Source organism: Plasmodium berghei (assembly GCF_900002375.2).
Source record: "Plasmodium berghei ANKA genome assembly, chromosome: 4".
Lineage (NCBI taxonomy): Eukaryota > Apicomplexa > Aconoidasida > Haemosporida > Plasmodiidae > Plasmodium > Plasmodium berghei.
The window spans coordinates 544,884-560,737 of NC_036162.2; the positions used below are offsets into that span (position 1 = coordinate 544,884).

Sequence of the window (15,854 nt, forward strand, 5' to 3'; positions counted from 1 at the left end):
TAAAAAATAGGATTCATGAATTTTTAATTATTTATATGTGTAATTCTTAGGATTTTAACATTCTATTTATGTTGCATATTTTGATTTGCGTCTTTCAGTTCATTCATAAATGCATGTGTATATGTTTGTGCAATTTTGATTCCTGAATTTAAGGATGTTTAATAAATTAATTCCCGATTTTAAATCGCCCCATAGTTTCTCGAAAATTTGTTTTTTGTTTATCCATTTATTTATTTATTTATTTATTTTTCTTATCACTATTTGACTGTTTCAACATTTTATATTTTGAATTATTACTAAAAACGTTAAACCGTGAACATATTTTCAAATTCCTTTATTTTTATATTTTGTTTATTTCATGAGTTGTGAAAAAAAAAATATGCCTGTATACATGTAGTAATATAAATAAGGCATACAAAAATTTAGGGAGTATTTATCAAATTATTGTATTTTTTTTTAGTTGCAAATCAATTTGTATAGCATAATGGTCAGATAGTGTTACAAAATTGATATTATTTGTTTTTACACCAAAAAAATAGCAACTTAAATGTTTAGAATTATAATTTGAATTAATAATTACATATGGTTTATTAAATAATATTTTTGCTCGTTTTATAAAATAACATTTTAAAATGTCAAGTTCATTATTATTATTTGTACATAATGGGAAATTATATTGTTCATAAAATTTATTATTTTCAGAATTTAATTGTGGCTCTACATTTGTTTCTATTTCTTCAGCGAAATATTTATTGTTTTTATTTTTATCGAACCATCTATTCCAAATAGTTTTATTTATAGATGGAAAAAAAATATAATCACATCGAAGTCCAATACAAGAAGAATGTGGCCCAATTATATTTAATGGGTTTAATGGATCCCAAGTTATTTCATTATTTAAAAATGAATCATTTATTTGCATAAAAAAAGGTGTATTATAATTTTTGTTTTTTTGGAAAATTTTAATTATTTTATTATAAAAAAATGCTTGAAATAATTTGTAACTTTTTTTTTTTTAAAAGGCATATTTATATTTTGATATAGAACATTTCTTTGAGCTACTTAGATTTAGAAAACAGTTTTTTGTTTTATACATATTTTTATTATTACTACTATTTCTTTTGCTTTGTTCCCTTATACTATTAAAAGGAATGTCTAAAAATGTTTGTTTATCTTTCATATCATTATTTCCATTTAAGTTATTCAAATTGTAATATAATAAATGGTAATCTTCTGTAGTGTCATAATTTTTGTATTAATTGTTTGATTTTTTTATATTTTAATTTTTTTAAGAAAAATAATAAAAAAAATTTACTATATTTTTTATTTTTAAAACGGTTATATAATTTATTATTGTTATTATTATTATAATAAATATTTTCCTTAGTTTTTTTTTGTATATTTTTCCTATTTTTATTTCCAGGCATTCTTGTTACATTGTTATGTGCATTATTCATATCCTTATATTTTATTTTTATATTATTTTTTTTATTTATTATTTTGCAGTTGTTTTTTTTTCGTTTCATTTTATTATTCGCCCATTCTTTCCCTCTTGTTTTATTACTTATATGCAACAAAATTTTTCTTTTATATCTTAAAGTTTTATGATATTTTTTGTTTTTTCTTATAATACAATACTTTTTCTTTTTCTTGATTTGATTTGATAGATTGTATGGTTGTTTTTTTTTTTGTTCATTTTGGGATTGTAATTTGAATCATTAATTTTTAGAAAACGAGGTTTGAATCGAAATGAGGCCCATTTAGTTTGATAACTAATAGTGTTTGAATTAAATTTATATTCTGAGTGTTCATAAGATTTGAAATTAATTTTCCATTTTTTCATTTTCCTTGTATTGTTATTCTTACTTTTTTTTATACCCCAATTTCCATCATTATTATAAAACATTTTAATTTCAGACCCCTCCTTATCATATATATCAATATATGAATATTCACTTTTATTAGAAAATTTATTTGCATTATTATTACAATTTATAAAGCTTTTTGACACACATATATTTTTATAATTACATATTTCTGAAGTTTCTGTAAAAGAATCTGTTCGTCTTTTTCTTGTATAAGGCTTAATATAGTTTTGATATATATTACTATATGATTTATTAATTTGATTGCTATAATTATTTATATTTTCACAAATAAAACTTGTAACATATTTATCATCATTGTTGATCGTTTCACATATAGAATAATTTTGTGAAATATTTTTTGTTTTAATGTTACTATTTGCAAATTCGTTATTTATATATAATTTTGATAGTATTTGCTCAAATGTATGATTATATTGATTAAATAAAAAATTCGAATTATTCATAATATTACTATAATTTGAGATTTGGTTATAATCTGTGAAGGTATGGTTTCCATTTATATCATTTAAGTTTGTATTTGAAATAGATAATTTGTTATTTTCAATTTGTTTTTCCCTATTTTTATAGTATTCAAAATTTGTTGATTTTCCCACTGATTTATTGTTTTTTTCAAATATTTTAAGACTATTATTTTTATTCGAGTTTGAAAATTTTCTGAAATTTATTTCATTATCTGTGTCAATTTTTTTAATCTTAGAATGATTTCTTTTATAATAGCCTTTTCTATTTTCGTAACTACAATTTTTCATTTTTTGGGAAAAAAAAAACTTTAAATCATATTTAATCTCATTTATATTCATCATTTTATTATTTTGAATAATATTTTCTATAGTATTAGTTGTTTTTTTCTCCATTTTTATATCGAAATAATTATTTTGGCTTTTTGCATTGATTTTGCCCATGGAATTTTCATTTTTCATCTCAAGATTTTCCTCAATTTTTGTTTTATCAGCATTAGGATTATAATAAGTGGGGTTATCGTTTATATTTAGATCACATGAGTTCTGAATTATTTTATTTGATATGTTTGTTTGTTGCCTTAAGGTTTTTTTAAGAAGCATACATTCGTTATTAATATTTTTGCAACTTTTTTTATTTTTTTTATTTATTTTTTTGATATTTCTAGCATATAGCCAAGCATATTTCCATCCACGTTTAATAAAGGAAGAATAATTATTTGGAAAAGAATAAGAAGAAGCATTTAAATCTCCAATAATAGGAATTGTATTTTTTTTTTGAGCTTTTCGTGCAGTTTGTATAATTTGTTTTATTTCAAAATCTCGAATTTTTTTGATATATTTCGATTCTGTATTTACAGAACCGCTAGCTAAATGCATATTAAAAAGAGTGATGCGACTAAAATATGGAATATCTATAACAACTTCAATAAATCCTTTTGTTCCAAATAAGTATTCTATATATGTCACATCTTTAAATTTATGAAAACAAGAATATATAATAGGATATTTGCTAAATACTAGCAATCCATGATTCAGAGCAAAATATTTTTTTCGCATACTTTTGTATTTACTTTTTTTTTCATTTTTTTGGCAAATGTTTATTATTTTGTTTGTCTTCTTGATTTTACCAATATCTTCATATTCAGATAGATTGTTTGAATTTTTAAATTCCTTCTCAAATATAGGATTACAATAATATCCTTTTGCATAAAATGGATAGATATATTTTAAATTATTTACGAGATATTCGATATGCTCATCAGTGTATACTTCTTGTAATGCTATTATATATGTGTTTGTTTTTTTTAATGCATGTGGTATATGTAACAATCTGTTTAAAATAAATGGTGGATTTTGATATATACACACTCCCCATATTTTATATTCTAGCAACCCTGCATTGAATGAAAGGAAAGAAATATTTTTTAGTAACCTTCTCTTTTTTTTTAAGCTTATATTTTTTATTTTTATATGACTAAGGCTTTTATTATTATGATTTATTTCTTTAGTCATATCACTATCTAAACAAATTTGATTGCAAAGATCTGAATCATTACATGTTTTAAGTTCATTAGGCGTGCAGTTAGATTCTTGATTATTATTAATTAAATTTTGTTCATTTTTTGAATCAAATTTTTTAATTTTATATATATATATTTTTCCTTATTTCTATTATAAATAGTTTCTTCTTTTTCATCCGAGTCATGAATATCATTACCCAGTTTATTCCACATATTGTCTTCATCATCATCACTATTGTTTCCACTATTTTTGCTACTATTTTTTCTGCTGTTTTTTTGGTTATTTGGGGAATTGGTTTGGGTGGTGCGCTCGTTACTACTACATGTGGACGTTTTAAATTTTTGTCTAAAAATAATAGATAAATAAAAGTTTGTTTTTTTTCTGGGTGTAATATTGCATTGATGACGCAAGGGATGTATTTTTGTTATGGGAAAGTTTATATTATGATATCCACTTTGTTGTTTTATTTTTTTTGCACACGCAAATTTACAATTTTTTGAAACATTATTATTGTATGATTTGTTCAGTATTATATTATCCAGTAATTTGGTAGTGTTAATATTTTTATTAATAAAAATGATTTTTGTGTTAAAATAGTTACTTATTATATTATTGGTATATAATAAAATACGATAGGCGTAATATGAAATAAAAATGAATATTATTTGATATATTTGTAAAAAATAAAGTAAAATATTTTGTACAATTATTTTTTTTATAATATTGAAATAAAACAAATATAAAAGTATATGTAACTTGATATTTAAAATTTTAATGTCTGAATAAGTATAAATCTTTAAATTATTTTTAAGCAATTTTGGGAATACACATTTTATTTTATTTTGATATAATTCCAAAGTAAAAATACGGAAGTTAGTAGCTAACCATTTGGGAAAATTATTATATTTATTGTCACAATAAACATTAACATACAAATGCAGTTCGTTTAAACACATCCTACATATATTTTAATTGTTTTGATCATAAACTTTATATTGGGTATGCTTCAAATATCTGTTTGGTTGAGTTCCCATTGTTCAATTGCCCACTTGGGACGAATTCGTTGCAATTATTGCAATATTATTATTATTTTTTTTTTATATTTATTTATTTATTTATTTAGCTAGCTAGCTAGCTATTTTGTCGTTATATATTATTTCTGGAATAAAGGGATGGGATTATATGAAAATTTAGTATTTCCCATCAATCGGGATAAAATAGTGTGGAGTTGTTTACATTTTTTATCAAATTATGGATGATACTAAACATTTGTAATTCTACAATTAAGAAGGACGTAAAATACACACACACACACATATATATATATATATATATATATATATATATATATGCAAACAAAAATAAGGTAAAACAATTGATAAAATGAAAAGTGTTAAATACTAGCGAGCCAAATGCTAAATAATCAAATGCTAAATGAATTAAAAACATAAAAAACAATAGCATGTAATAAAAAATGGAGTGAAATTAATATAAAAAATAATATAATAAATTAAAAAAAATTAGTATTATCGTATTTGAATTTTTTTAATATGTCTAGAGAGAAAAATATGGAGTAGAAAGTATATCAAAGAAAAAAAAAAGAGGAATAGTAATTGATAATGAATTAATTCCTTATTGAATAATATTATTGTGGATATTATTATTTTAGTAATTAAATAATAGTTAATGATGTTATTTGGGGTATTATGGAAATTAAAATAAATTGTTAGGATGCTAAATAATATTTTAATATTTATATAGTGCTATATATTATATGATCGTGCATTCTCATTTTTTTTTTTAAATATTTTTTTTATATTATATATAATGTTTACTACAACTCAAAAAATAAAATACGAAGTATAACCTTTAGGCTTATTAAGGGTAACATAATATTAGCAGTTTGGGTAATATCCTCATTTGGAATTAAATAATATTATTTATATATGTGTATATTCATAAGTATATTTTATGTGTTTGTTCTTATATCAATATATGGATATAAAATGTCTACATGAAGAATAAAAACATGAATTTTGCATAGGATTAAGCATTTGAATTTTAAAATTTCCCAATAAATATAAGAATATACACTTATTATGATTATACTAAAATTAATATATGGAAATTTTTATGATTAATAATAGCATGTTTTATTAAATGTAAAATGGTTAGCAATTGTTTAAAACAACTGTATATATGCTAGTAAAAAATATAAATAAAATTTTGCATAATATTGACGATAGTCTATATATAAGAAAGGGAGAACATATGGATATTTTTATTTATATATATACCCTTATTTCATAAAATAATGAATTATTTTATATATATAAGTTGTTCATTCTAGTTCTTTTCCTCAAAAATAATTGTATATAAATAAAATAATATTTCTATTATTATAATAAGCATATTTTATAAAATTGGTTTAGTTTTCCTGATTTGTTATATGGATATGAAAGTTAATACATAATAAATTAGGACATTGAAATTAGCACATTTTAATATATCACCAAAAAGTATTTCAATAATATTAAAATACAATTTTGAAAGGATAAGATTAGTTAATTTTTATTATTACATTTTAATAGAAATTGTGGGGTTGCAAAAGTATATAAATATGTGTAGTTTTTTTTCACTAATTTTTTATTATTATTTGTGAATATTGAAAAACATTACACGTTTTGGATTTAGTAAATATACAACATTTTTTCTAAAACAAATTTGAAATAGATTATATTTATAAATAAAAAAGAATTGGAAGTTTTAAAATGATAGGATGTATTTATATTAAAGATGGAAAATGCGTGTACTGGTTTAACTTAACAATTTTGAATAGTCATAATATATACTTGTGTTAAGAGAGGAAATATGCGCAATTAAATACAAACCGGCTTAAAAAAATATTGTTTATTATTAATATATTTAACATAAATTCTGCTAGTATTTTATTTTATATTTTTTAAGAATTTCATATATATACATGGTTTCCAAACAAATAATTTATTAAAATATAAATAAAATAAAAAAGGTCACATCACAATAGACTAATTAATATGATATTATAACCGCATTTGGGGGATAAAATGCAAATAAGTATATTTGATTGTTTTACATGACTATGCATTATTTATTATCTATACATGTACATTTTCTTTTATATTTAAAGGCATTAAATAAAAGAAGAAAAATAAAATATGTGGTGATAATAAAATAATTAAGTTAAAATTAAAAAAGTAAAGGAATATATTTTTTCAAATATATAAAAAAGTATAGATTAATTATTTAAAATTTTTCATTTATATGAAAAAATGTGAAATAAATTGATGAGTATTATTTTAATAATATTGTTTTATAATTTTTATTATTGAAAAATGTTCACAAATATAATAAATAGGATACAGAGTTGAAATTTGTATTATTTTTCTTTCATTTTGTTGGCACCTTAACAAAATAACATATTTATAATGTAATAATATATACTATGTGTATATATAAGTTAATGTGAAAAAAAAAATAAAAATAAAAATAAAACAAACAAAACAAGCAAAACATTTAGCATTATTTATATTTGAAATGTACATATTTTTATTCTTGATAAGCACTGAATTCAATTACTTATTTATAAATGTCACAAATTATTTCCGTTTACTCATTTTTGTGAAATATCATATATAAATTGTGGGGAATATATAATTATATAAATATGTTATACATTTTGCAATTGTGCGTGCCTTTTAATTTATAAGGTGGAAATGTTTATGGTATGGAACTTTTTTCGAAATCTAAGTTAATAATAATTTAAATTTTGTTTACATAGTTAATATAATATATATTATGATTTAGTATGATTTGTTTTGTTTTTCTTAGTTCCTGCCGTTTTAAATAAATTAATATAATTTTATGGTACTAAGAATAAACAAGCTATACAAAAAAATATATAAAAATAAAAAAGTTCAGAAAAAGTGTTACAATATATTAGTAGGAATATTGAATATAACATTACTTATTATAATTTTTGAATATTCCACGAGCTGATGTATATTGTTGTCTTTCCATTTGCGATTATTAATTAAAAAAAAAAAATTGCTAAATTTAAGCAAATATATATATATATATATATATACTAGTTTGCACAAAAGTGGTCGATTATAAAAGTTGTTTAAATAATATGCCTCTTAATTTAGATATAAAGAAAAAATTAAATTCTCGAATTGGTAAGGTGAAATGTGTTGATATTCATGAAAATGAACCATGGATCCTTGCGGCTCTTTACAATGGGAAGTTAATTATATTTGACTACTCTAATCAGAATACAATAAAAAATATAGAAGTATCTGGATATCCATTACGATGTGCAAAATTTATTGAAAAAAAACAATGGATAATATGTACAGGCGATGATATGATAATAAGGGTTTATAATTATAATACTTTTGAGAAAATAATATTTTTTGAAGGACATAGTGATTATATAAGATATATTGAAGTTCATCAAACATTACCATATATATTAACATGCTCAGATGACATGAGCATAAAATTATATGATTATGAAAATAATTTTGAGAAATTATGTTCTTTTGAAAATCATGTTCATTATGTAATGATGTGTAAATTTAATCCTAAAGATACTTATATTTTTGCATCCGCTTCTTTAGATAAAACTATAAAAATATGGGGTGTGCAAAATAATATGCCAGTAGTTACTAAGCCACATTTTACCTTAACAGGTCATATAAAAGGTGTAAATTGTATTGATTATTCATCTAGTGGGGAAACATCATATATTATTAGTGGAAGTGATGATAAAACAATACGTGTATGGGATTATCATACAAAACAATGTGTACATATATTAAGTGGGCATACACAAAATATATCATGCTTAATTTATCATAGTAATTTGCCTATAATTATTTCTTCATCAGAAGATTGTAATGTAAAAATATGGAATAGTTCTATGTATAAATTAGAAACCACATTAAATTATAACATGGATAAATGTTGGTCTATATGTGCAAAAAAAACAAAAAATGATTTATGTATAGGATATGATGAAGGGTTAATAGTTATTCAAATGGGATCTGATAAGCCTATATATACAATGTTTAAAAATAAGATAATTTATATAAAAAATGCTGATATATTTATTATAAATTTACAAAATATAAATAATGAGGATAATTATAATGATGGTGATATATATAAAGTAAATAAAAAAGAATTAGGAAATTGTGATTTTTATCCAACAAATGTTTCATTTCATCCAAATGGCAGATTTGTATGTGTTAGTGGGCATCAGGAATTTAATATATACACATCGCAAGTATTAAGAAATAAAGCATATGGAAAAAGTCCATTTTTTGTGTGGGGAAATAATGGTGACTATGCTATAAAAGATGAAGGTAATAAAATAGTTATATATAAAGAGTTTACTGCATTTCATTCGTTTCAAACCCCTTATAATATTACTGAATTATTTGGAGGGTATTTATTAGGAGTTAAATCAAATAACTTTATTTGTTTTTATGATTGGAATTATTATAATATGATAAGAAAAATAGATATAAATGTAAAAAATGTATATTGGAATGATAGTGGTACATATGTAGCAATTTCTACAGAAGAAAGTGTATATATATTGAGTTATAACACAAAAGATGAAACATCTAATAAGGATATGAAATGTTTAGAACCAAATGATAATATTAACATGGGCGAAGAAAATGGTAATATTGTTGATGAAAATAATTTTGAACTTGAAAATGAAATAAATGAATATATAGAAAGTGGAATATGGATATACGATAGTTTTGTGTATGTTTCAAGAAATTTAAGATTATATATATATACAAAAAAGTTTAATGATATATATGTATATATAGATAAATATTTATATATTTGTGGATATGTATATGAATATGATAGAATATTTTTGTTGGATACAAATTATAATTTTTATAGTTTTCATATACCAATAGCTTATTTACAATATCAGAAATATATAATAAATAAAGATTTTGAATTTGCTGATAATTTATTATCTACTATTCCCGAGTATTTACATAATAAATTAAGTTTATTTTTAGAAAAAATGGGATATAAAAATAAGGCTTTAACTATTTGTACAGATCTGGAAAAAAAATTTGAATTAGCTCTGTCAATTGGGAATTTACAACTATGTATAGAAATTATAAAACAAATTGAAAATAAAGAAGATAAAGCAACAGTTCAGAATAAATATAAAGCATTAGGAGATACATCATTGATATATAATGATATATCAATGGCAATACATTGCTATAAAAAAACAAATGATTATTCGTCTTTGCTAATTATTTTATCAACATTAGGGGATAAGATAGGTATTGAGGAATTGGGAAAAATATGTTTAAAAAACAAAAAATATAATATCGCATTTATATGTTATTTTTTATTACACAAAATAAATAAATGTGTAGATATATTGGTAAAGAGTAAAAATTATGCATATGCTTCATTTTTTTCAAGGATATATAAACCATCTTTACTACCAAATATATTATTAAAATGGAAAAATAATTTAAATAAAACATACCAAATATCTCCTATTGAATTATTAACACCCGATAAAAATCCTGAATATTTTCCTGATTATGAATTAGCTATAAAATGTGAATCAATTTTTGAAAAAACCCAAACCCTTGGGGTAACTCAAAATTATTCAACATTAAAAAAACTAATTGATATAAATATTATGGATGAAATAAATGAAATTGGTTATGAACAAGTTGAAAATATTTTTGTTAAACAATTTGATATTGATCTTGAAAAGGATGTTAAAAATTTCGATATGATCAATTCCTTGAGCTCTGTTCAGAAAAAAGAAACAACTATAAAATCGATAAATGAAATCATAGATAAAGAATATGTAGAAAATAAAACAGATAGCAATTCTTCGAATTTAAAACGAGAATCATTTGTAAGTGAAAATAATAATACATCATTTTCAAACTCACATGAAATAAATCAGAATAGTAATGATTCTTATAAAAAAAATAGCAAAAAAACATCAAATAATAGTGATAATTTAGCAAATTTAAATAATAGTGATGAAAATATTAGTTTCGAAATGAAAAATGAAACATTTAATTCAGTGAATGATCAAATAGATAAAGAATCAGAATAATGTCATAAAATAAAATGTTACTTAATTGTGCTTAGCCTATTTAATGAGAAAATATAAAAAATAAAATAAAAAAATATTTTATGTGAATTATGAAAATGAAGACAATCTTATATATTTCTATAATAAACCGATATAATCACACCAAATGAATTCAAATAATAATTGGATGTCTGTATACTTGCTAAATTGTATTGTTGTATAAAATAGTTATTAAAATTGTAATACTGAATATGCATATATATGCATGAATAAACTATTTTATGGGTATATTTTAATTCTTAATGATGCTCTAAATAATTTATTTTTTTCTATTTCCATTTACATTGCTTATTTTTCGTATCCTTTTTATTAGAAAAATAACGAATTAAATGTATAGTTCATGTGCATTCTTCTTTCATTTATATCTGGTATATAAAAAAAAGAATGTAATTTATTTTAAACATTTATGAAAAAAAAAAAACTTTTACTTTTTTTATTAAAATATAATTTATATTTTGATCACATTATGAATTAAAAATGAAAAATGTGAAAAAAGTAGAGATATATTTAAATAAATTATGATAATAATACATAAAAATGCAAACAAAATAAACAAAGTTATAATTTAAAATATTTTATGTAGACCATACATTAAATAGGATAGGATGTTATAGAAATTTAATAAATGGCAAAAAAAAAAAAATCTTTGCCCAAAATAAAATGATAAAATAAAGAATGTGATATTTTAAGAAATTATATTTGGCTTTCCCCAGCTTTTCAACTCTTCTTCCAATGAACATAAAGCTTCCTAAATTGAAAAAACCCAAATGATTTATAATTAAATAATGAATGTGAAATACCTTAAAAAAATAAAACATTTTTAAATCCGTTAAAAAAAGCTTACATTAATATATTGAGGTCCCTTAAGCATTTTGTTTACAACATCAGGCTTGCTCATTAACAAATTGGCTAGCTGTATTTAAGAAAAAAAAAAAAAATATGTAAAAATGGAGTGTATAAATGTGGGAATGACATTTGGCTATTCCCAATCTTTTGTTTGATTAATTGTTTGGATATTTTCATGGTTTTACATCTATGTTTTTGAGAAGAATTTGTTTAATATTGTCATCAAAAATGTTAATAAATTCATCTAAGGTGTTATATATTTTATTTGGGAGCAATGGCTGAATTGGATTTCTATTATAATTTTCAGAAATTGATGATTGAATAATTTGATTGTTATTTGGAAAAATGTTAGATGATATATTTTGTGTTTTTGTAAAATTTGATATAATAGGGATAAAAGGTAACTTAAGCATATTTAAATTTGACGGTGGAAATAATTCAGGTATTGAAAAAGGATTAAAATTATTGTTTATAATATTTGAATCATTATGTATTGACGTATCTAATATATTATTATATTTTAAATATATTGATACTTTATTTAATTTATTATAATTAAATTTTATGATTATATCCGTTTTAGAAATGTCTGCATCATCATATAAGTTTGAAGGATAATAAATAGATGAAATAACAGATTGATGATTTTCTTTTATTTTTTCAAATTCTGTATAACATTTGAAAATAGTATTTAAAGAATTTTGTAATTCTTCTTTATTATTGTTGTAAAATAAATTGTTTATATTTTTTATTTCATCATTATGTTTATTTATTATAGGGATATCATTAAATACTGTATTTCTATCAATAGAACTTGGATTTGTGTAATTTGAAATACCATTAGGATTTGACGAAAATGGTATGTTATTTATGTGTGGTTCATTTTCTTTATTTAATTCTATTATATTATTTGAAAATTTATTTGGATAGTTATCATAATATTGTTTATTTTTTCTTTTATTTTGAAATTTATTATATCGCTCATTATAATTTTTATTTGACATATAATCTCGTTCATACATTTTTGTTTCGTTATATTCATCATACTTATGTGAAGAATTTGAAAATACTTTTTTTTGTTTTAAATAATTTGAGTTATTGTTCATTCCGCTTTTGCTAGAATAATTATAGTGAGTTTGATTTACAATTTGGTTGTTTTTAAAGTTGTCATTTTTAAAATTTTCATTTTTAAAGGTGTTGTATTTATTTGAATATGAACGATTGTCTGAATAATGTTCTCGATTTTTATTTAAATTATATTGGTTTATATCCATTGTAATGTTAGAATTGTTAATATTTTTTTCATTTTGAAAGTCAATTGAGTTATGATTTTTTACATTATTATTCATATAATCATAATTGTTCATAACATTTTTATTTGTGTCAAATTTACTTCGTACAGAATATAAATTGTTTATGTGTTTATCTTTTTGTTTTATGGCTTGTTGTAATTGCACATCTTTTTGAATATTAATTATATCATTTAATAAATATTTATTTTTATTATTATCATTATTATTATTCAACGCACTGAATTTTTTAATTTTTCCTTCTATTTTGGCTTTTTTATATTCTAAATGTCTTTTTTTTTTTTTTTCATATTCTTCATTTAATGTATCAATAATTTCTAGCATAATATTTTTTCCTTCATTGTGTGTGTTATTTTTATTTTTTGAATTATTTATTTTTTTTTTATCAGAATTTATTTCGTTATCATATTGTAAAGAATGTGTAATAGTACAATTATTCAAACCTTGTTTTAAATCACTTTCATTTGTTATTTCATGAATATCTTTATCTTGTATTTTTTTTAATGATTGATTTGTTTCTTTTTTAATTTCTTTTATAGTTTCGTCACGTATAATCCTCCAATTGTTTACTATTTCTTGTGCTATATTTTGAACTTGAGGATTATCAGTAACATAATTAAGATTATTTCTAATATCTTTTTTATTTTTAGCAATTAGGTTTATAGGAATTCCAATTAAGGTAGTTTTTAAAAGATGTAGTGTCATATTCAATTTTTTTAATAAATTAAATATTTGAATTATTAGAGGAATATATTTTTTAATAATATTTTTTTTTGCTAAATTTTGTAAAATAATTTTTATAGATTCTATTCCATTTAGTTCAATAAATAAATCATAAAAATCTATAGATGAATTTAATAAAAATTGAAAATAAAATTTTAGATTTATATAATTTTTTTCTTTATTAATTAATAAGATAACTTGTTTCATGAAATTTTTGTCTTTTAAATTTTGGATATCATTTTTAATAATATTTAAAATAGTATTTTCACAAAATTCCTTTCTTTCTTCTTTATTTATTTCTGAGCATTTTTTTAATAATTGTTCATATACTTTTTTAGTATATTTTAAGTATCGAATTATTTTAATTTTTTTATTTTTAAAGGACGGATCAATAGAATATAATGTATTTAATAGTCCAGAATTTAATGGTTTATCTTCAAATAAGCATGGAATAATTTTTATTTTATTTAAAATATACCAATTATCTAATACATTTATTTCATCTTGACTTATTCCATTGATTATTTTAACTGCATTTGGTTTTTCGTTAATATTTAATGCATTTTTTAATTCTAAAATGATTTTATTAGTATCATTTTGCGATTTATTATTAATATTAAAAATAGTATTAACATTTTCTATATCCATATTTCCGATTTCGTTTATTTCATTATCTGTAGAATCTGTATTTTCGTTGCTAACTAATTTATGTTCATGAAGTGAAATATTTTCACTAACATTTTTTTTTCTTTTATTTTTTTTTCCTTTTTCGCTTTCTTCATCATTCTGAATTGTTCTAAAAAGTTTTTGCAAATTGGATATGTCTTTTTGTATGCTTTCGATCGAAGATTTGTCCTTTTCATCTTTTTCATTTTGCTCATTTAATTCTTCTGGGTTGTTCAGGTACGTTTGGGCATTTTGGTCATCACCATTTTCGTTTGATTTGAAAAAGCTAAATATATTTTTCAAATTGCTCATTATATTATTCAGTTCGTTTTAAGAATAATCCGTTTTAAGAATATATCGTTTTCTTTGTTTTTCATTTCAAGTGCCTGTGTCGTTTTGTATTAATAAATTTAAATGTATACAGGAATCAATTTTTTATTGTATATTTTTTTTAAATTTTATTTTTATTTGTTACATAAATTGAATAATGAAAACAGAATTAAAAGTAATGTATTGAATATATGAGCTTGTAATTAAGCATATTCAAACGTTATAAAATGCAAAAAAAAATAATTAGCTAACTCTAAGTTTCTTTATGTATATGATGGGTATATATAGAAAACAAAACTAAACAATTTTATAAGTTAATATTAAGAATGTAATTTTTGTTAAAATACAAAAAAGATTATCATATATATGTATATGGGGGCACGTACAATATATTTTGACGAATTAAAAAAATGTATACATTTTAAATCAACCTATATATACACGGCGTTGTATTTTATTTATGGAATATTTAGAATACTTTTCAATAGGAAAATAAAATTTATGGAAAAATTTGATTTGAAATAGTACACAATATATAATACAAAATACTTTTATTTATCCTTTACATAGACATATATATTATTTTTGTTTTTCCATTCCACAATGATTTATATTTTTAGTTTTACATATATTTATTTATTTGCTGTAAAATATGTAACTATAATAATTTAGTTTTAAATATATTTTTATTATACATAAAAAATGGATATTTTTTGTGTGTATTTTTTTTCATTCATCACATTAAATCTGAAATATATTAAAATACTGAATAAGTTTAAATATTTGATAATCCTTTTTCCCTCTTAATTATTATATTTCATTTTATTAAAAATATATTCTGGATTAATAGGCTTTATTTTTATATTTCAGTTTTTCTTGCTCCAATTTTTTTTTTTTT

The 15,854-nt window shown here is 20.8% G+C and overlaps 2 protein-coding genes and 1 pseudogene across 2 annotated transcripts, besides 1 other annotated feature; 1 reads left to right on the forward strand and 2 right to left on the reverse strand.

Moving 5' to 3' along the window:
* Positions 1–436: 436 nt before the first annotated feature.
* PBANKA_0415400 lies at positions 437–4,827 on the reverse strand (annotated as a pseudogene).
* Positions 437–4,827: a sequence feature (conserved Plasmodium protein, unknown function, pseudogene).
* A 3,215-nt stretch (positions 4,828–8,042) lies between these two features.
* On the forward strand, positions 8,043–11,042 carry PBANKA_0415500 (coatomer subunit beta, putative; the record flags this gene model as incomplete). Its single annotated transcript, XM_034568199.1, has 1 exon — positions 8,043–11,042. The coding sequence occupies one exon, from the start codon at positions 8,043–8,045 to the stop codon at positions 11,040–11,042; it is 3,000 nt and encodes a 999-aa protein (XP_034420212.1).
* A 724-nt stretch (positions 11,043–11,766) lies between these two features.
* PBANKA_0415600 (conserved Plasmodium protein, unknown function) lies at positions 11,767–14,938 on the reverse strand (the record flags this gene model as incomplete). The annotated part of the gene is made up of 3 exons (XM_034568200.1): positions 11,767–11,829; positions 11,926–11,994; positions 12,113–14,938. 3 exons carry the CDS (start codon positions 14,936–14,938, stop codon positions 11,767–11,769), a joined length of 2,958 nt encoding a protein of 985 aa, XP_034420213.1.
* Positions 14,939–15,854: the final 916 nt, after the last annotated feature.